Source organism: Eptatretus burgeri, chromosome 9 (genome assembly GCF_056783735.1).
Source record: "Eptatretus burgeri isolate ZD-2024b chromosome 9, Ebu_testis_v1, whole genome shotgun sequence".
Taxonomy (NCBI): Eukaryota; Metazoa; Chordata; class Myxini; order Myxiniformes; family Myxinidae; genus Eptatretus; species Eptatretus burgeri.
In genome coordinates this window covers 106,332,390-106,352,795 of record NC_140969.1, presented here as the reverse complement: position 1 = coordinate 106,352,795, position 20,406 = coordinate 106,332,390, and the positions used below count along the sequence as shown (strand labels likewise).

The following is a 20,406-nucleotide window of genomic DNA, read 5'->3' as shown; positions in this document are numbered from 1 at the left end:
GAGGAGGAGACAGAGAACTGTGGGAAATGATTTACACACAATAATCGGTCTCGGTGAATAACTCCGCATCACATTTATAAAATACTCACAAATACAGTGAAATATGTTAATATTAGTAAAAGGTGTTGGGATGTGACGTCACCTGGCTTGGTGACTTCCGGTTTGGGCACGTGACGTCACCTGGCTCGGTGTTGGGCACGTGACGTCACCTGGCTTGGTGACTTCCGGTTTGGGCACGTGACGCCTCTGTTTCGTTTCCGCTTCCGGGTGCGCGCGCTTCATGAGCCAATGACCGGCGAGTAATGAGTGATACACATGATGCTGAGACCTAAAGCTCTAACGCAGGTGTTGAGTCAGGCGAACACGGGGGGAGTCCAGAGCACTCTGTGAGTTTGTTCATCCCTTGTGGACGTTACTGACGAGTCCGACGGTGTCGTGTGTGATGAGTGTGATTTACCATGTCCATGGGCGGTTTCTCTCTGCCAGGTTGATGACCAGCGAGGGTTCTCTGCTCGCGTATTCTGGTTACGGTGACACCGACGCGCGTTTGACTGCGGCGATCGCGAGCAACGTGTGGGCCGCATATGATCGCGGTGGACGTGCTGCCTTCAAGGAGGACCGCCTGCGTCTCCTCCTCATTGAATGCATGGTACGGTACGCTCGATGACGATGTGTCACACCCGTTCTATGGTCATGTGACCTGACGACCAAGTTACGTGACTTTCGGTGCCGCCGCGGTCATGCTGGAGGACACTGACCGGCCATGTACCGAGTCACGTGACCTTACGACCGAGTCACGTGACTTTCGGTGTCGCCGCGGCCATGCTGGAGGACACTGAAAGACCATGTACCGAGTCATGTGACCGTTGCCGCACTGCCATGCTGGAGGACACTGATCGACCATGTACCAAATCATGTGACCGGTGCCGCGCCGCCATGCTGGAGGACACTGACCGGCCATGTACCGAGCCATGTGACCGGTGCCGCGCCGCCATGCTGGAGGACACTGACCGGCCATGTGACCGGTGCCGCGCCGCCATGCTGGAGGACACTGACCGGCCATGTACCGAGCCATGTGACCGGTGCCGCGCCCCCATGCTGGAGGACACTGACCGGCCATGTACCGAGCCATGTGACCGGTGCCGCGCCGCCATGCTGGAGGACACTGACCGGCCATGTACCGAGTCATGTGACCTTTGGTGCCGCGCCGCCATGCTGGAGGACACTGACCGGCCATGTACCGAGCCATGTGACCGGTGCCGCGCCGCCATGCTGGAGGACACTGACCGGCCATGTTCCGAGACATGTGACCGGTGCCGCGCCACCATGCTGGAGGCCACTGACCGGCCATGTTCCGAGTCATGTGACCGGTGCCGCGCCACCATGCTGGAGGACACTGACGACCATGTACCGAGTCATGTGACCTTTGGTGCTGCGCCACCATGCTGGAGGCCACTGACCGGCCATGTACCGAGTCATGTAACCTTCGGAGCCGCACCACCATGCTGGAGGACACTGACGACCATGTACCGAGTCATGTGACCTTTGGTGCTGCGCCGCCATGCTGGAGGACACTGACCGGCCATGTACCGAGTCATGTGACCTTTGGTGCTGCGCCGCCATGCTGGAGGACACTGACCAGCCATGTACCGAGTCATGTGACCGGTGCCACCACCACCATGCTGGAGGACACTGACCGGCCATGTACCGAGTCATGTGACCTTCAGTGCCGTGCCGCCATGCTGGAGGACACTGACTGGCCATGTACCGAGTTGTGAAGCGAAACTGCGCCAAAGTTTCCGTTTGTACGTGTTTGTGTAGTTGTGAGGTGACGTCATGTGGGTTAAACTGTAACAAAGTGAGATTTTATTACAAGCTTATGGTGCTCGTCATCGAAGATCGAAGTTATCTTGAGAAAAAGCCTGAATTGATGTCAAATTGTTTTCAACATAAAGTAAACGGAGATGTTTTTGAATGTAAATTTGTGTATTGTTAACTATTCAAATATTAATTGGTTGTTACAATAACTCCAATCAGAGCAACATGCTAACACAATTAGTAATGGCTACGAATGAATCTGGCCGATATGAGTTGACTAGAAAAATAAAAAATTGATTTTTCAGATTTCCTGCCTTGGCCGCCATCCCCCGTCATGTGGAATTGTCTGTTCAATGTTGCTGTTACCACAATGAAACTGTACATCAGGTATCAGGGTGAGAAATGTTCTCCATACATCCCTCAATGAGCCTGGAGTAACAAACCGACCATGTCGTGGGTGTTGAACAAAACCATTTTTATCTGGTTCTGGCTCCGAGTGCAACAATTGTGAGTGAAGAGAAGAGAAAGAGCTTGAGAAGATTGATTGACTTCTTGATTGTGTGCAATGCTTGAAGGTCGACCATTGGCTGCTTGGCGAGGGTGACACTGGGTGGTTTACCGTTGCCTTCCCAGCAGTTAGTCAGCACAGGAATTTATAATTTGATCAGGATGTCGGTGATAACGCGCCTCTCTTGGTGAACGGTGCCATGGGATCTTTAACATCCACCAACTAATGACGGCATACTGGGCACCCTACTTAACGTTCATTTGAGGGATGGCACACACACACACACACACACACACACACACACACACACACACACACACACACACACACACACACACACACACACACACACACACACACACACACACACACACACACACACACACACACACACACACGAATCACCCTGCCTGTAAAACATTGCACTGACAGTTTGTTGCCGGGCTGAGATTCAAACCCAGACTAAAGAGCCAAGACATGAGTGTGTGGATCTCGAGGCCATCCTGCCCTTGATAAGATAGCGATGGATAGGGAATCCTTTTCTTTGAAATCCAACAGATTACAAAGATCTAAAATATCAAAAAGGAGGAGATAACAAAGAAAAGGTTTAGAAAGAACAAAGAAGGAATAAAAGAGGGCTCCATCAACACAAGTACTGTACCATTGAACACAAAAGTGTTCATGTAAACCTTGTCTCTCCGAAAGGACCGTTTGGAACCCCCCCCCCCCCATCCCATCCACTTCCTCAACAATCCTCTGGAAGAAGTCCTTTCATTCAAGCTTCTGGGTCTCACTTCCTACCATGATCTTTCCTGGGAAAGCCACATTTCAAATCTGGCTTCCAAAGCCATTCACCGACTGGGAATCCTCCGTCATGCAAAGTCCTTCCTCAGCCCACCGACCACTTACAAAGTTTTCGTCCGCAGCTTTATGGAGTACTGCTCTCCCCTCTGGGCTGGTGCTCCTGCCTCTCACCTTTCTCGGCTTCACGCTGTGGAAACCAAGGCATTTCGGATCATTAGCATCTCCCGCAATGAGGCTGAGTCTTTGGGCCTCTCACTCTCTCACCGCAGGCAGGTCGGTGGTCATTCTGTCTTCTACTGTCTCCTCTCCGGTCTCCCCCCCCCACTCGCCCCCCGCTCTGTCTGTGATATATCCCCACCATATTTCTGCAGGGCGCTCAAGGTCCACCAACAACCCCCTTCTGGTAAAATTACCAAAATCACGAATCACTGCTCACCTTCACTCTTTCATTCCTCTTTTTTCCCACCTTTGGAATAAACTCCCCCACTCTCTTCAATCCCATTCTTCCCTCCAGGCCTTCAAAACAGCATTTCACCACCAACTCTTATCTTTCCCCAACCAAAACCTGGATATTTTCTACCCCTGTTAATCCATCCCAAACCCACCTCCTTCAAATTCCTTGATTTCCTTCCTGAAAGTCCCTGTAGTGTCCATCTTGTATTCCCCACCCCCATCCCTCTCCCTTCCACAGATCTCCTAATGTCTCTGTTCCGCACTGTTTTGTTCTTCCCTCTTCCACCCCTCTTGTCTCATGCCCCCTTGCTGTGCATTGTGTGTTAGCTCTCATCCGAGCCTCGACAAGGTATACAAAAAAAAAAACCTTCACATGTGCCGTTGAACAGGTGCACGTCCATGTAATCCTTCCCATGTGCCGTTGAACTTTTGAACATCTGCAAAAACTTCAATATTCCAGTCCCCGAAAACTCATGGAAGCATGAACCAAACGCGATAATTGAGAACAAGGAAGTCACGCTCACATACAACCTGATGATCCCATTGAGCCTGAACACCGAAAACAAAGCATTGTGACCGGATATAGTACTCAGGTGCAAAAACGACAAGAAAAAGAGAAATCGGAGATTGCAGACCCTCGCCAGGACTTTTGTGTGGTTTTGTGTCGTTCTGTGTGGTGTATTTTGTGCGGTGTTTGTGTACTGGTGTGTTAATGTAATTAATCAGACATAACTACAACTGCCACTTTATAACTGCTGGTAGTGATGACCGGGTACCAAGACGTCCCGCTTTGATCGGACACCTGACCCTGACCCATGACTTCTTTTATTATTGTGCATTATTAAATTTAATTTAGAATGGGATTAAAATAAATTCAATTCAAATCAAATGGAAGACCAAATAGGTACAGTCCTGCATTGGGGTCATCAGAAGGAACCCGAACAAGCAAAAAGCAAAGATTAAGTCATCAGGAGGAACCTGGATAGGATTCACATTTCAGCTGCTACTATTCTACCCACAAACCCATCCAGGCACAGCCAAGTGAGGTTTATTCAACAATAAAAAAGTATTTTAAAAAAAACCCACATCAAAAATTAAATAATTCAGGCTTCCATACCATGTGTCCAATCAAGTTGAATTTTAAAACATGTATTCCCCATCACCACGAGATCGTACATGTGAAGTTTCATGTCGAATGATTAAGGGGTTCCAGAGAAAACATTTAATATTTTCCTTAAATCCACTATGGCTGAAAAACCATGTGACATCAGTTATTCCTAAACAACTTTTGTACACGCATGCTTTGGGGAACATTTGTGTGAAGTTTTCCCTCAATCTGTCCAGGAGAAGATTTTTATATGTTTTTGGGTAAATCCAAGATGGCTGCCAAACCATGTGACCTATGACATGTGTAAACCTTTCGTTCCTCATGGATAGACAGTCATATGAGGTCCGTCTTAAAAGAAACCCGAAGTGGACAATGCCCTTGATGTCAAAAAAATGCAATGAGCATCACCATCACCTTCACCTTCTACTTCGACATCCTTGCTTTCTTTGGTCTTGGTAATGCCGGACTTTTCACATGACGACTCTGCCGTTTGGTCTCGGGATCGTATTCGAATATCCACGATTCATCGCCAGTAATGACTCTCCCGAGCAGGTCTGGATCGTCCTCTGGGCACTCAATAATGTCTTGACAGACAGTGACTCTTTGCTGTTTCTGATCCTCGGACAACAGCTTGGGGACCATCTTTGCGCACACCTTGCGCATTTCGACATTTTCAGTGACGATGCTACAGACTGTGTCCTTGTTGATGTAAGTTCCTCAGCAATCAGTCGCACCATGAGTCGACGACCTGCGTGCACCATCTGCTTCACACGCTCGATGTTGTCCGCCGTTCTGCTCGTTGAAGGTCTTCCAGACCGTGGATCGTCTTCAACCTCCTACTGTCCCTCTTTGAACCTCTTGTGCCATTTAAATGCACGTGTACATGACATCGTTTCTTCCCCGCAGACTTGCTGCAGCATTGCGAAGGATTCGGAAGGTGTTTTGCCAAGCTTGGCAAGAAACTTCAGATTGGCTCTCTGTTCACATCTCATAGCATGACGACTCGGACTAGACAACGTGTAAAGCACGACCTGTAAAAAATCACACAATGAGCGCAGTCAATCATCACCAATCATATATATATATATATATATATATATATATATATATATATATATATATATATATATATATATATATATATATATATATATATATATATATATATATATATATATATATATATTGCGAAAGACTGTGACACAACCCGTTCATTCAAGTTGTGTAAGTGGAGCACACAGCAGGCTCAGTCCCGTTACTTTTTAGACGGACTTCGTATATGTAAAGTTTCAACTCGATCTGTTTAGCCATTTCAAAGAAGAAGATTTTTGAAGGTTTTTGGTTTTAGAACCATATCGCTGCCAAATCACGTGACGGATGACGTCATCAAAATGTTAATTTTTTTGTGGACCATTTTATCCCTAGATGACCCTCAAAAATGTTCATACTGATCGGATGTAGCATTCTACATACGCAATTATGACATCATAACGACGGCACTTATTATGTCATTTAAAAAATCACACTTATTCCCCATGAGGAGTACTTGCCGTGTGCCAAGTTTCAAAATTTTTCCTTGGTGCAGTTTCAGAGATGCAGAGGTCTAAAGTTTTTCCAACATGGCTATGATGTCATAATTGGTTTAAACATTCTACATGAGTAGTCGCACCAACGGTGAAAACTTTGTCTCAATTTGACAAGCGGTTGTGGAGAAAAACACGTAAGTTCTGTGTGAACAAACAAACGGACCCAAAGGCAATACCTTCTCCTTCGGCGAGGGTGAAAATATGGCGTTGCTTATGGAGGTTTCAGTTCCCAGCGATTTTGGCCTAAACGATGCGTGAATCAAGAAAATGACCAAATACCAAGATTTCAAAAATGAAGTGAAAAGATCCTGGAAGCTGAAAAGCACCAAAATTGTACCAGTGATAGTTGGATATCACTGGTAGCTACGGGAATGATGAAGAAGAACCTCACTGACTTATTAAAAACCATCCCTGGGAATATTAATACAATGTACAGTTGGAGTCTGTTCAGGGCTCCGTGACGATCCTGAAACAAGCTCGAGGAAGAAAACTTTGAGAACAACAAAACTTCACAAATTGGTCCATGAATCATGACCACCCTTACCGACACGGAGGTGGATACTTCCATACCTGGGAGGACTCTGTTCCACCTTCTGAAACCCACAAATGGAGATAACTACAAATGACACACACACACACACACACACACACACACACACACACACACACACACACACACACACACACACACACACACACACACACACACACACACACACACACACACACACACACTCCTTTGTTGCTATGAGGTTGTGGTATGTAATGATGTTTGGGAAGCTTACTTTGTGTTCGGATGTATATTATTATTTGTTATAAAAGTGTTGCCTGTGATTTGTCATGACTTGTATTCGCTTTGTCCATATGCTGCAGCCATAAGTTTATATTTTCTCTCCCACCTGATTGTCATGCAGGAGGGAAATGTTGCAATCACGCGTGTGGCCAACTTGCTTCTTTGTATCTACGCAAAGGAAACAGTAGGGTTTGGACTCCTCAAAGCAAAGGTGAACATATTGAGCTCTTAAATCCCGAACATGCAATTCTCCTCTACAAATAATTTTCATCATTAGGGGATCACTTTTCATTATTATGAATTGTGTGCACCATATTTTTTGGCATATAACTCGACACTTTTTACCCGCTAAAGTCCGGGCCTCAATTTATACTCAGAATGGACTTGTCTTTGATAGAAGACATTGAATTGTATAAATGGGAAAAAAGTATTTGTGAAGTGTGAAATGTTCTGAAATAAATTGTATAACTGTTGATTTGAAACATTTCATTTTTTTTTTTTGAAACATTTTGAAACATTCATTGAAACATTTTGAAACATTCATTGAAACATTTTGAAACAAGTTTCCCCAACATCATGGATCAGTTCCTAGAAAATGCAATGTTGAGTGAAATGACGTTAAGCAAGCAAGATAATCCCATCGAAGTCGTGTTATAATCGGGTTATGCGATCCCAGGGCACATTTTCTGTCACTGTAACATAACTGTAACCTCACTTAACTGTATATTTGAGACAGATATGAAACAAATCAATAAAGAACACATTAAATGTACAAATAGATAATTAAATGAACAGTTACAGGGGTACTCACCAAAATGTCGGGCCGAGATTACTTGTCGGGACAAGGAGGGTGCAGGTGTGGAGTGGATTTGCTACACAGAGGGAGATCAGGCCTTTGTGTCTTGGACAGACTGCGTGAATAATTTGTGGGTTGGGAAGGCAAATGGGCTTTTGGGTGAGCCGCGCGGCGAACCCGGAATCGAGAAATCTATCAAGTTATCGAACAGGCCGTGGGGAATCTGGAGTGGTGAAGTCGTCGCCGAGGGATTGTGCAATCACATTGCTGAGGATTAATAGGCACACAGTAAACCCTCCAATATCGTGGGGATTCGGTTCCTGGAAAATCCTGGCGATAGTTAAAACCGCGATCGTGGAAAGCAATGCGAAAAGGGCGGTTCGGTTCGTGGACTTCGAGAAAATAGAGGAAGATCGACGGCAGCCAGAAATATACATTACAATTGAAATAAACGTGTGTGTGTGTGTGTGTGTGTGTGTGTGTGTGTGTGTGTGTGTGTGTGTGTGTGTGTGTGTGTGTGTGTGTGTGTGTAAAATTGATACCTCCCACACTCCTACAGCCGAAGAAGCTGCATAAAGCAACCCAAGAAGGTCTACACAAGATAAGTGCTTTGCTGTTTCAAACCCTTCGCAGAGTTCCTCAACAACTATAAAGACGTTCACACATAGTACACACACGACAATCCCAATGCTGTACACTGTAGTGTACACCAATGCTGTAATGCTATACACTACACTGTTGTGTACAGCATTGGGATTGTCGTGTGTGCACTATGTGTGTACGTATTTATAGTTGTTGAGGAACTCTGGGAAGGGTTCGAAACAGCATTTAGCACTTACCTTGCGTAAGTCTTCTTGGGTTGCTTTATGCCGCTACTTTGGTGAGAGGAGCATAGGAGGTGTCAATCGTATATATTGTTGCGAATTCGCGCCCGCCGGCATGCGAACGGCCACGTAACTCGAATCACGGCACGTCGCCCACCGGACGGACAATTCAGTCGTGACCCTCTCAGAACAACGCCGGAGCTAGTCACGGGTGGGGGTTTAACCTCACCACGATCGTGCCAATTGCCCAGCCGCGCAGGATAGGGTTGCTCGCCAAATTCGATCTACCTAAGTACCTGCGCGAATGGTCGACCGGGCGATCGTACCACGCCACAGGCCGACTCCGGACGCGAACCGCTTAAGCGGTCCGTTCCGTGCTACAGTGATAACCGAGCGGTGTTATCGTCGGCCTTGACGGTTCCGATTAATTACCGGGATGTTGCACCCATTACGAACCCCTTACGTGATGCAAGATGGAGATTCAAATGGAGAAAAGACGAAGCGAAACGGGCACAGTTCAACATGCAAGCATTTTATTACACGACACGGAAAGCACGTATATACAGCCATACACAAAAAGCAAAGGCAAGAAGAAAACAGTTCACACCGACCTAACGCGTACACACGGCAACACTTACACAGTTTTACTTCACAGACGGCGCCAACACACATTTACACAAAAGCAAAAGAAGGAAGCCACCCTCACAGACAAGGAGGCAGACAGGCCCATAGGCCAAATGTGCGCGGGACCTAGAGGAGCGGCCAGGTCCGCGAGACCGGGGAGGTCTTACCCGCGTCCTCCTGACGCGTTGGCGGGCAAGCCGCAAAATGTCCACGCCGCTGTGCCCCGACTCCGTGCCCCTGGTGTGCTCGTTGTCACCACGTTTGGGGTGGGGGAGGAACGGGGCCCCCTTTGCACTATCTCAGCGTGGGGGAAGGGGAAATTATTGATGCCCTGGGGGAGGGGAGTGGCTGGCTGGCTTGGGTCCCACGACGAGATGAGCGATCCCCCACACCGCAACCTCGTCGCCGACCGCCGTCCTCCTTGCCTCGGACCCGAGCTTCCTTGCCCCGACCTGCCGCCTGCAGCTCCACCGCGCACACTCCACCTCTTCCGACTCAACTCTCGACGACGCTCTCCAACGCTCAACGCTCCAACTCACGCTTAGCTCCACCAGTTCCACACTCTCCTCGCGAGTCGCCTTGCGCTCGTCTCTTTATAGCTCTCAGGAGGCGCCGATATGCAAATTCCCGGATCAGAACGCGATTGGAGGCGGGGCCACAACGCCCCCCCCCCGGTCAGCCATTGGTCGGGCAAAAATGGGCGTGAACCTCCCCTGATCCTAAAATTTGCATAGACGGACATGGATGGAATTCACCTACACGCGCCTGGAGGCGGGCCAAGCCCCCTCGCGCTTGCCCATTGGACGGAGGCGAAGTGGGCGTGAAGCATTCCTGATCCGCGGATCGACGCGTTCGGCCTCCATGGCCGAACGGCTCCGGGAACACGACGTTTGGTGTTGACTGGTGGTGTTTGGGAATGGCCGTAGAAGCGATGATGTGGGATGAAGTTGTGAAGGTAAAGGCGAAGGTGGTGGTGTTTGCGAATGGTTGTAGAAGCGATGATGTGGTAGCGTAGGTAGTGGAGGTGGCATCGTTGTAGTGTGGTTGGCGCTGTGGTGGGGATGGCGTGGTTGTTGAGATGCTGTTTGTTTGAAATAAAAGATAGAACAGAAAAATGGCTAACTCAAAGCGTCACAGCCCGGATGGATCACATAAATTCCCTCTATACAACGGGTTTGGGCTAACTACACATGTACCTATGGAGATATCTCACCTGAGGGCCCTTTATGGTGTAATGCGAATTTCCACAACCGTAACAATATATATATATATATATATATATATATATATATATATATATATATATATATATATATATATATATATACACACACTTATATATTCTTGTTAACATTGAAATAAACATGAAAATAAAATAAATATAGTATAAACTGGAACGGCACTCGGTATCGAGCGCATACCTCCGCCACACAATGCCTGATCCACAAGAACATATCGGGCCCAGTACATTTTTGAAATATCATGCTATATATCGTTTTTGGCCCTCACAATGGTGAAGAATCACTTTGGAAATTAAATAATTCTCGTATCCAGATCCAGGTTCGGATCTTCACCAAAATCAAATTATAATCCGTCCTTGCCACACACCCAACATGTCCACCAAGTTTCATCTGAATCCGTCCACAACTTTTTGAGATATCCTTCACACAAACAAACAGACAGACAGAAAGGGGTGAAAACATAACCACCTTCACCTTCGGTGTCAGGGGTAATTATACAAAACACGAGTTTTACCTTTTTTAATTTATTCCAAAACAGCAACATGGGTTACAGTAAACACATTACATACTGTTCGTACTGTATTTTGCCAAAAATAGAAAACGCAAGATTTAGCTCAGAGATGATGATGCTCTTGGAGGGGAGAGGGAGGAAGTTAGAAAGATGCGGATGTGGAACTTTTGATGGCTGTTGGATCATCGGGAGCATGACAAAGTCACCTGCTGCATTGCCACATAGGAGAAGGGTAAAATGATCCTTACTCACCTTGATCCAGAGCAGATATTCCCTGCTTGAACAGGAAGGTTACGAGATGGCCTCCTCTTCCAAAATAATCCCATCTCTTTGGTGTTAAAAAAACCTTCCCCGACATAAATACCTTCACCTCGATTCGTTCCATGAGCCATGGTTAAACTGGAGCCTTCGGCCCCGGTTGTCTCATGGAAACGTTGGGATATCTGCAACGATTTCTCCCGTACACCGGTCCACTCAAAGGCCATATTTGTCTCATTTCGTCTCGTCATTGGGAACTGAAACCTCGATCAACAATGCTGACTTTTCCTTTTTGTGTTTGAGCACCATGTGCGGACACAATGCTTTGTTTGTAATGTCCACACATGACAGGATCATCTTGTCATACGTGAGCATTACATGTTCATTTTCAAGGATAGGATTTGGTTTATGTTTCCATGATTGTACTGGGGCCGGGATGTTGAATTGTTTACAGATGCCAGGTTACACAGATGCCAGTGCATTTACTCGGCAGACACCGTCATGTTTTTCTGTGTCCAGATGTTCCGACATGAGTTTTTTACATCCTGAGAGGAGATGACTGGTAATTTCTGCTTCTTCCCCACAAAATCTGCATTTGTCCGATTGGCTAAAACCCTTCATTTTCATAACTAGGCTTCATGCAGAGTCCTTGGTTTTCTCCAGCCCAACTACTTTGACCTCCTCTTAGCCATTCTAATGATGCTTCCTTAGGCCGAAATCACATTTGCCACGGTGGCCGTGGGGTCTCCAAAATCTACGGCCACTAGCAATTATACGGCGGCCGCAGTATTTCCACGGTCACACAATGTAGCAGTCACATGTTTTTATTTTTCGGGGAGCCGCAAGGCGTATTTACAAATTGTGGAGACCGAAAACGTGGGGTTGCTGTACGGTCTTTGATTTGATGTCGCACAGTGACCTTAAGGGGGCCCTGCGGCGGCCATAGAATTTTCAAGGCAGACGCAAGGAAGCCTTAAGGTGCCCGCAAGGCGACCGCAGGGGGGCCCTAAGGCGAACGTGCAGCCAGTCGGACGGTAACGAGTGGGTTAATTTTTTTATTTTTTAAACCAGTTTTTTTTTTTTTCGGCTTGTCGAATTGCTACGGCGAACGTAGAAATGAAAAAAAGTTATAATTCCACGGCGACCCCTACGGCCTGTAAAAGATAGCCAAACAGCGTAGGGCCACCCTTAGGCCACCGCAGAAACTCTGTGGCCGCCGCACGTTTCTGTCAATTCAGAGGGCATACGGCCACCGTATCCTCGCCGTAGAGCAAATGTGACTTAGGCCTTAGTGATCCTTATCCTCTCAAGCTCTCTTTTTAAATCTCCCTGCTCTTTTGTCATTCTCCCAAATGTCATAGTTTTAGTTTTATTTTTTGGAAAACCAGGTCGAGGCTCGTGTAACAGCTAACACAGAAACATATAACAAGGCAGTTTACAAGAGGGCGGGAGAGGGAAGCACAAAATGGTGGGATACAAAGACAATAGGACAATCTGTGGAAGGGAGAGGGATGGGGAGAGGTACATGAGCTAAACAAGATGGACACCACAGGGACTTTCAGGAAGGAAAGCAGGGAGTTTGCAGGAGGTGAGTTTGGGGTGGATTAACGGGGGTAGAAAAGATCAAGGTTTTGGATGGGGGAAGATGAGGTGGTGGTGAACAGCTGTTTTGAAGGCCTGGAGGGAAGAATGTGATTCAAAAGAGTGTGGGAGTTTATTCCAAAGGCGGGGAAAAAGAGAAGTGAAGTCAAATGACTTCCGTTTCCGGGCTTTGGGCGACGGCAGCTTCTCTCAGGGGTCTCTGCCGACTTTCTCAAAGTTAAGTTTCCGGTTGTTATATGTCATGTTTTAACTGTTTATTTTCTCACCTTCATGTTTACTATGTGTTCCTCGAGTTTGGTCAGCAGTGCGGGATGCTAGACCGTATCAAAAGCTTGCAATATGACTCGGGAGATGGCTCTGATCTCCTGTTTGGCAATGAGGATCTCCATCCATTGTTGGGAGAGCAGAAGCAGCATAGCCACGGTAGAGTGACCTGGTCTGAATCCAAATTGATGATTAAAAATCAGGCCATTGGAGAAGAGGAAGGATTTCATGTCTGAAGCGATGATGGATTTCAGAACCTTGCTGATGATTGGGAGAAGAATGGTTGGTCTGTCGTTGCAGGGATCTGTTTTTGCACCTTTTTTATGCAGAGCAGTAATGTTTGCTGATTTCCAAGCAGATGGCAGATGACCTAGAGCAAATGAGAGGGTGAATAGAACAGAGCGAGGGTGAGCAAGAGCAGCAGAGCAGGTTTTGAGGACATGTGGGCTGATGCCGTCTGGACCGGTTGCAGAATCTGAGTCAAGGTTTGACAGCAAGCTCTCCACCTTGTCAGGAGAAAAGGACATGAGTCGAGGAACAGCTGGGTGCTACTGGGTAAGGTGGGTACAGAAAGCGATGGGTTTGAGACACACGATTTAGAAGCAGAGTTTAGGCATTCAGCCTTTTCACGTGTAGTTTCAGCTGTGCAGCCATTTGAGGTAAGGGAGGGGATGGAGGGAGAACATACACCAGAAACAGACTTGCCTAGACACCACCAGGATTTGGAGGAGGGAGACAGGTTTGAGAGTTTAGACTTGAGAAGAGAAAGTTGTTGTTTCATGGCTCTCCTCAGGACAGACACACACTTATTCCAAGCTTTGTGGAAGGAACTGAAATTGCCTTCAGCGAGGCGAAGGCAAGTTGTTTCAGGACAACTGCCTCGCCACATGATTCAGGGTACCATGGGCGGGAGGAAAGGTAGGACAACTGATGACGCGATGGGATAAATCTGTGCATGAGAGAGAGCAAGTATCTTTGAAAGAATTCCCAGGATGAGTTGGTGTTGGTGAAAGTAGAAATGCGAGACCAGTCGAGAATTTTGATGGCTGCTTGAAGACACTGCCAGTCGGCCTGCGTTAAGTGCCAGACTTGTCAGCGCTGAGGTGGTTCTATAATTACAGCCAGAGATGACCGCTTTCACAAGCACGTGGTCAGATGAACCGATTGGAGCAGAACAGCAGACATTTTCTGGGAAATTGGTCAAAATGAAATCCAGAAGAGATGGAGTACTGTTGGTTGAGAACCGGGTCGGGAAGTTGACAGAATGAGTCACAGAAGTCCTTTGCTGAAGTGCCATGACAGGTGAGAGAGGTACTTACACCTCGCCAACTGGCATGAAGGCAACTGAAGTCACTGCATACGAGGAAGAGAGAGTTTGGATGAGAAGATAGAAGTTGGTCTTTGATTTTGGTCAGCAAGATGTAAATGGAGTCATCACTGTTTGGTGGATGGTACAACACACAGATAAACATGAGGTGGGAGTGGAGGGAAACCGTAGCCAGCGGTATTCCTGGGGGTGTGGAGGAGTGAGGGCAGTGCATGTAGAGTGAGGAATAGAGTTTTTGATAAAGAGAGCAACTCCGCCACCAGGACGAGGCTCAGGTCTATCATACTGGAGGAGGTAGTCACCAGGGAGAGAAACTAAGGAGTTAGAGATGTCTTGAAGGAGGAAAGTTTCTGTTGAGCAGATTATGTCTGCTTTGTCAGTGGCAACCTGTATGGAAAGATCAGTCAGGTTAGAGCGAAGGCCCCGGATGTTTGAGGTCCATACTATTAAGGAAGAGAGAGTGGAGGATGCACATATATCAAATCTCATGCACAAATTTATCCCATTTCGTCATCAGGCCATGGGGGGATGAGAGCAGGTGCAGGGGAGGGGAGGGTAGTGTGAGGGAGAGGAGGTAGAGGTAGTGAGAGTTGTTGACAGATTGGAGAAGAGTTAGGGGGAGCGGGTTGGATGTTGCGGGGGGGGGGGACAAAGGGCTAGGTGGCGAAGGGATGAGTAGCAGTGGTGAGCAACAAGAAAGGGGGCAAAGGGAAGTGGGAGATTGGAGGAGGTGGAGGAATGAGCTGGAAGAGAAAGGTTGGGAAAAGGAAGCAGCTTTGTAGATGAGAAGGGGTAGCGAGGGGTGAGATTTGAAAGGGAGGGGAGAGGGGGGAGAATTGAGGGAGAAGGGTGTGGTGGGAGCTTTTGAGAAAGATGGTTTGCTTTGAAGAGGGAGGAGGCAGTTGATTTGCGCTGGAGGGGTGAGAGGAGGATCCTGAGTTCAAATCCCCCTCAGCTGTTGAGTTAATACCAGGTGGGGTTGACTCTGCCCGTCATCCTTCCGAGGTCAGCAAAATGAGTATCAGCTTGCTGGTATCTTGTGTCGGAGTGGCAACCCGTCCAGGATTGGGCCCAATAGCCAAGGAGACTGCTTCGGCAGCACCAATGCTCTGCACAGAGTCTGGTCCCAATGGATGGATAGATAGATGGATGGTGAGAGGGTAGCTCTGAGGGAGAAGGGAGATGATGAGAGAAGGGGGGGAGAAGGGAGGGGTGGGGAGAGGGGAAGGATGAGACTGAGTAGAGTTATTGTGGAGATTGGAGCAGGTGAGGGGAGGAACAAAAATTGAGGGGGTGGGAAGAGGGGGAGGTGTGATGAGAATTGAGCAGTGGGAAGAGTGGGGGAGAGCTTTAAGGGGGAGTGGGGAGGGAGATTTGAAGTGGATGGGGTGAGGGGGGACATTTGGTTGAGAGGGGAGAATTAAGGGAGAAAGGTGTGCGGGAGCTTCTGAGAAGGGTGAGGCGGAAGCTTGTGGGGGGGTGGGGGAATATAGTGAAGTTTGAATTGAGAGGGAGGGGGGGACAATGAGACCAGGCATGGTCATGGAGGAGGAGGGAGGATGGGGAGAGGGGGAGGTGAGACTTGGTAGTGGTCTGGTAGAAGTGAGAGCGGGTGGGGGAAGGAACTGGATTTGAGGGGGTGGGAAGAGGAGATGTGATGAGAGGAAAGGGAGAGCGTGATCGAGATTTTGAGCAGTGTGCTGATTGAGAGTGTGAGACATTTGAAAAGCTTCTTCGCTCACTGCAGATCTGGGTTAAATCACAAAATGGTTCAACACGTCAAACATGTCTTTCAATCCTGACAAATCTCACACTCTCACTTTGTTTCCCCGAAAGGACCGTTTGGAACCCCCCCCCCCCCCGACCTACTTTCTCAACAATCCTCTGGAAGAAGTCCTTTCTCTCTTTCAAGCTTCTAGGTATCACTATCTGCCATGATCTTTCCTGTGAAAGCCACAATTCCAACCTCGCCTCCAAAGCCAGTTGCCGGCTGGGAATCCTCCATCGTGCAAAGTCCTTCCTTGGCCCACCTGAGCTCCTGACCACATACAAAGCTTTCGTCCGCAACCTGATGGAGTACTGCTCTCCCCTCTGGGCTGGTGCTTCTGCCTCTCACCTTCTCGGCTTCACGCTGTGGAATCCAAGGCATTTCAGATCATTGGCATCTCTCGCGATGAGGCTTCGTCTTTGGGCCTTTCACTCTCTCACCACAGGCAGGTCGGTGGTCTTTCTGTCTTCTACAATCTCCTCGCTGGTCTCGCCCCCCCCCCCCTGCTCTGTCTGCGATTTGTCCCCACCATATTTCCACAGCCAACTGCCTCCCAACCCAAGCCAACTCAACGGAATCACTTCCCAACCCAACTAAACTCAATATTTGACTTTGTCGTTGAAAATTTTCATGAGCATTGATGTCTAAATAATGAAGGTTACGAGTGGCTCACAATCTATTTTATTTAAATAATCTGTGCATAACTACACTGTTTTACTCGAGTTTGGGAGTGTGAAGCAGAGTTTTTAAAAACCCAAGTATCAGTTTCGACTCAACAGTTCTTACAACTCTGGAGACTTGTAAATACCCACTCCCTCTGGAAACAAATTGGGATTTGAATGAAATATCTTGTGCAGCGTTGTGTATGCAGCCTTCATAAAAATTGTGCACACCCATCCCACCCCCTTGTAAAAATTCAGGTTGTGGCCCTTGTGAAAATATTTGGTTGTGTCCCCCTGTTCCCCCTTAAAAATATGGTTGCACCCCCTCCTCCACTATACAAGTTATGGTTGTATCCCCCTTCCCCTTATTTCAGTTCTGGTTGCACCCATTTTTCCCTATTAGAGAAATCTTGTTTTCACCCTCCACTTTCCCCTTTATAAGATTTCTGGTTGTGACGCATTCTGGTTGTGACCCTGTCCCAAACCCACATTATAAAAATATTTGGTTACACCACACCTGTTTCCCCTTCCTATAAATTCTGGTTGCCCCCTCCCCTCCCTTATAAAATCACGATGGATTCTATGATTCACATCATCCATCTTTGACAATGTGGATTTCAAAAGTGGACACTTCTTATCATACCTGCAATGATCATTTCATTTGTAAAATGATATATGCATCTCATCAACGAAGGTTTTTTTCTTCCTCTTCCTTTTGTTCCTCTCCTACTGTTTTCCAGACTGAAGCGCTGGCTGCATACTTGGAGGAACCCTTGACGAAAATTGCCTCTTCCTAACGAGGCTCGCATATCGTGTTTATCATAAACATAACTTGCTCTTCCATGCCCATTCTTGTATTCTCTTACATCCCTCTCACAATGAACTATGTCAGGGTTTGAAATAAACGATTAATTACACCATTTCATGCCTTTTTATTTTAAAAAATATCATGGTTTTGTCCTTTGCAATGTATTTTTAAACCTCCCCCTATAGGGCCTATCAGGAAGCCACCCCTGAAACTATAGGATAGCCTCTCCAACAGCTTTAAGCTCCCTTACCCCCACCCCCGTTTCCCAATATAGTACAGCCTCCCCAACAGCTTTAAGCCTCCCCCTGTGGGATAACCTCCCCAACAGCTTTAAGTCCCCGTCCCCCAATATAGTATAGCCTCCCCAACAGCTTCAAGCTTCCGCCTGTAAGATGGGGGAAGGCGAATAGCTATTGTAGGGTTTGATTCTACAATTGGTGCCCCCAATTTTTAATGGTAAACCATTTGTTTTTTAGACCCCTCGGAGTACGAAATCACCACTTCGGCCTGTCTCTCAAATTTCTGTGTCCCAATTTCAGAGCCTGTCTCTCAAATCAGGATGGGGCTTTCAGAATTCAATTTTGCATCAACAATAGGCATAAAAATTATGCGGGGTTGACAATTTTTTGACCTTGACCTCATTTTAAGGTCATGCCCCAATTAGACTTTTTTTTTTTTTTTTTTTTTTTTTTTTTTTTTGTATACCTTGGTCGAGGCTCGTATGAGAGCTAACACACAACTCACAGCAAGGAGGCATGAGACAAGAGGGGTGGGAGTGGAAGGGACAAAACATTGGGGAACAGACACAGGTGAACTGTGGAAGGGAGAGGGATGGGGATGGGACGGGGAACATGGCGAGGAGAAGATGGACATTACAGGGACTTTCAGGAAGGAAAGCAGGAGAATTGAAGGAAGTGGGCATGGGTGGATTATCGGGGGTAGAAAAGATCGAGGATTTGGATGGGAACATTTTAACATTTTTCACCATAACTCAACTAAATCTTGTCTGATTGGATCAAAATTGCACTCTAGATAGCCTCGAGCAAGGCACATTTGCGCTTTATTTACATCATACCCCTCCGGGTTAAAGGTCCGATGTCAAATAGCAGTTTGAAAAAAAAAAAAAAACCTCTTCTTTTTGTCATTGATCAGTTTTTGCCAATGTGGCATCTCAAAGACTGCTTGGCCTTCCAAAATGTTCTTACATTATAATGGTACCTGCATTGAGGGTGTGCACCTGTTAGATTCATGTCATTGACCTACGTTTTGTTTTGTTTTGTTTTGTATTGTGACGTAATCAACAAATCTCACACACTCACTATGTCTCTCTGGAAGGACCATCGGGAAAGAACCCCCTCCCCCCTCCCATCTAATTTCTCAATAATCCTCTTGAAGAAGTCCTTTCTTATTCTTTTTCCGTATGGTAGCTTGGCTGCTGGGTAGCTATCATTTTGTTGGGGCGTAACTGCCGCTGATGCTGTGCCCCGATACCAATAGACTGGTACTCATTTTGCAGATCTGAGAAGGATGACAGGCTGAGTCAACCCCACCTGGTGTTAAAGTCAATACCAGGCTTAAATAGTCCTTTCTTTCAAGCTTCTGGGTCTCACTATCTGTCATGATCTTTCCTGGGAAAGCCACATTTCCAAGCTGGCCTCCAAAGCCAGTCACTGACTGGGCATCCTCTGTTGTGCAGTCCTTCCTTGGCACACATGAGCTTCTGACCACATATGAAGCTTTCATCCCCAGCCTGAAGGAGTACTGCTCTCCCATCTGGACTGGTGCTCCTGCCTCGCACCTTTCTTCGTTCCACATGGAAACCACGGCATTTAGGATAATTTGTATCTCCCGTGATGAGGCTGAGTCTTTGGGCCTCTCTCTTTCACCGCAGGCAGGTCGGTGGTCTTTTTGTCTTCCACTGACTCTTCTTCGGCCTCGTTCCCCCTACTCTCTCTGTCTGTGATCTGTCCCCCCCATATTTCCACAGGGTGCACAAGGTCTACCAGCAAACCTCCCTCTGGTAAAACTATCAAAATCACGAATCACTGCTCACCTTCACTCTTTCATTCCTCTTTTTTTTCTGCCTTTGGAACAAACTCCCACTCTCTTCAATCCCACTCTTCCCTCCAGGTTTTCATAACAGCTGTACACCACCATTTGTTATCTTCCCCCATCCAAAAACCACGATCTTTTCTGCCCCCGCTAATCCACCCCAAACCCATCTCCTTCAAATTCCCTGCTTTCCTTCCTGAAAGTCCCTGTAGTGTTCATCTTGTTTGCCCCATCCCTCTCCCTTCCACGGATCTCCTATTTTCTCTGTTCCCCAATATTTTGTGCTTCCCTCTCCCACCCCTCTTGTCTCTTGCTCTCTTTGTTATACGTTATCAGTGTTGGCTCTTCTACGAGTCTCGACATTGCACACAAAAAAAAACTCTTGATCATGACTTGAATAATTTTTGTCTGATTTTCATGATGTTGAGTTTTATGGATAGATTGTAGATGGGGACACATTTTCTTAATCTACACTCTATCCCAAAATGTTGAAGGTCAAGGTCACATGGCGATCTGAAAAAATAAGCCATCGTTGGATCACGGGCTAAGGGTAAGTCGCTGGTGATCGACAAGGAAAAGCCGGGGGAGGCTTACCCTTG

General features: G+C 47.1%; 1 protein-coding gene across 1 annotated transcript; it reads left to right on the top strand.

Moving 5' to 3' along the window:
* Positions 1 to 174: 174 nt before the first annotated feature.
* On the top strand, positions 175 to 17,867 carry LAMTOR2 (late endosomal/lysosomal adaptor, MAPK and MTOR activator 2). Its single transcript, XM_085896576.1, has 4 exons — positions 175 to 386; positions 487 to 649; positions 7,192 to 7,281; positions 17,688 to 17,867. The coding sequence occupies exons 1-4, from the start codon at positions 316 to 318 to the stop codon at positions 17,742 to 17,744; spliced, it is 381 nt and encodes a 126-aa protein (XP_085752702.1). The 5' UTR covers positions 175 to 315; the 3' UTR covers positions 17,745 to 17,867.
* The last annotated feature ends 2,539 nt before the right edge of the window (positions 17,868 to 20,406 follow it).

Excerpts from the sequence above, each read along its gene's own strand:
- LAMTOR2 (XM_085896576.1), top strand. The coding sequence starts at position 316 with ATGATGCTGAGACCTAAAGCTCTAACGCAGGTGTTGAGTCAGGCGAAC. Across the intron at positions 387-486 it reads GGGGGAGTCCAGAGCACTCT|GTTGATGACCAGCGAGGGTT; the intron begins GTGAGTTTGTTC and ends TCTCTCTGCCAG. Across the intron at positions 7,282-17,687 it reads TTGGACTCCTCAAAGCAAAG|ACTGAAGCGCTGGCTGCATA; the intron begins GTGAACATATTG and ends ACTGTTTTCCAG.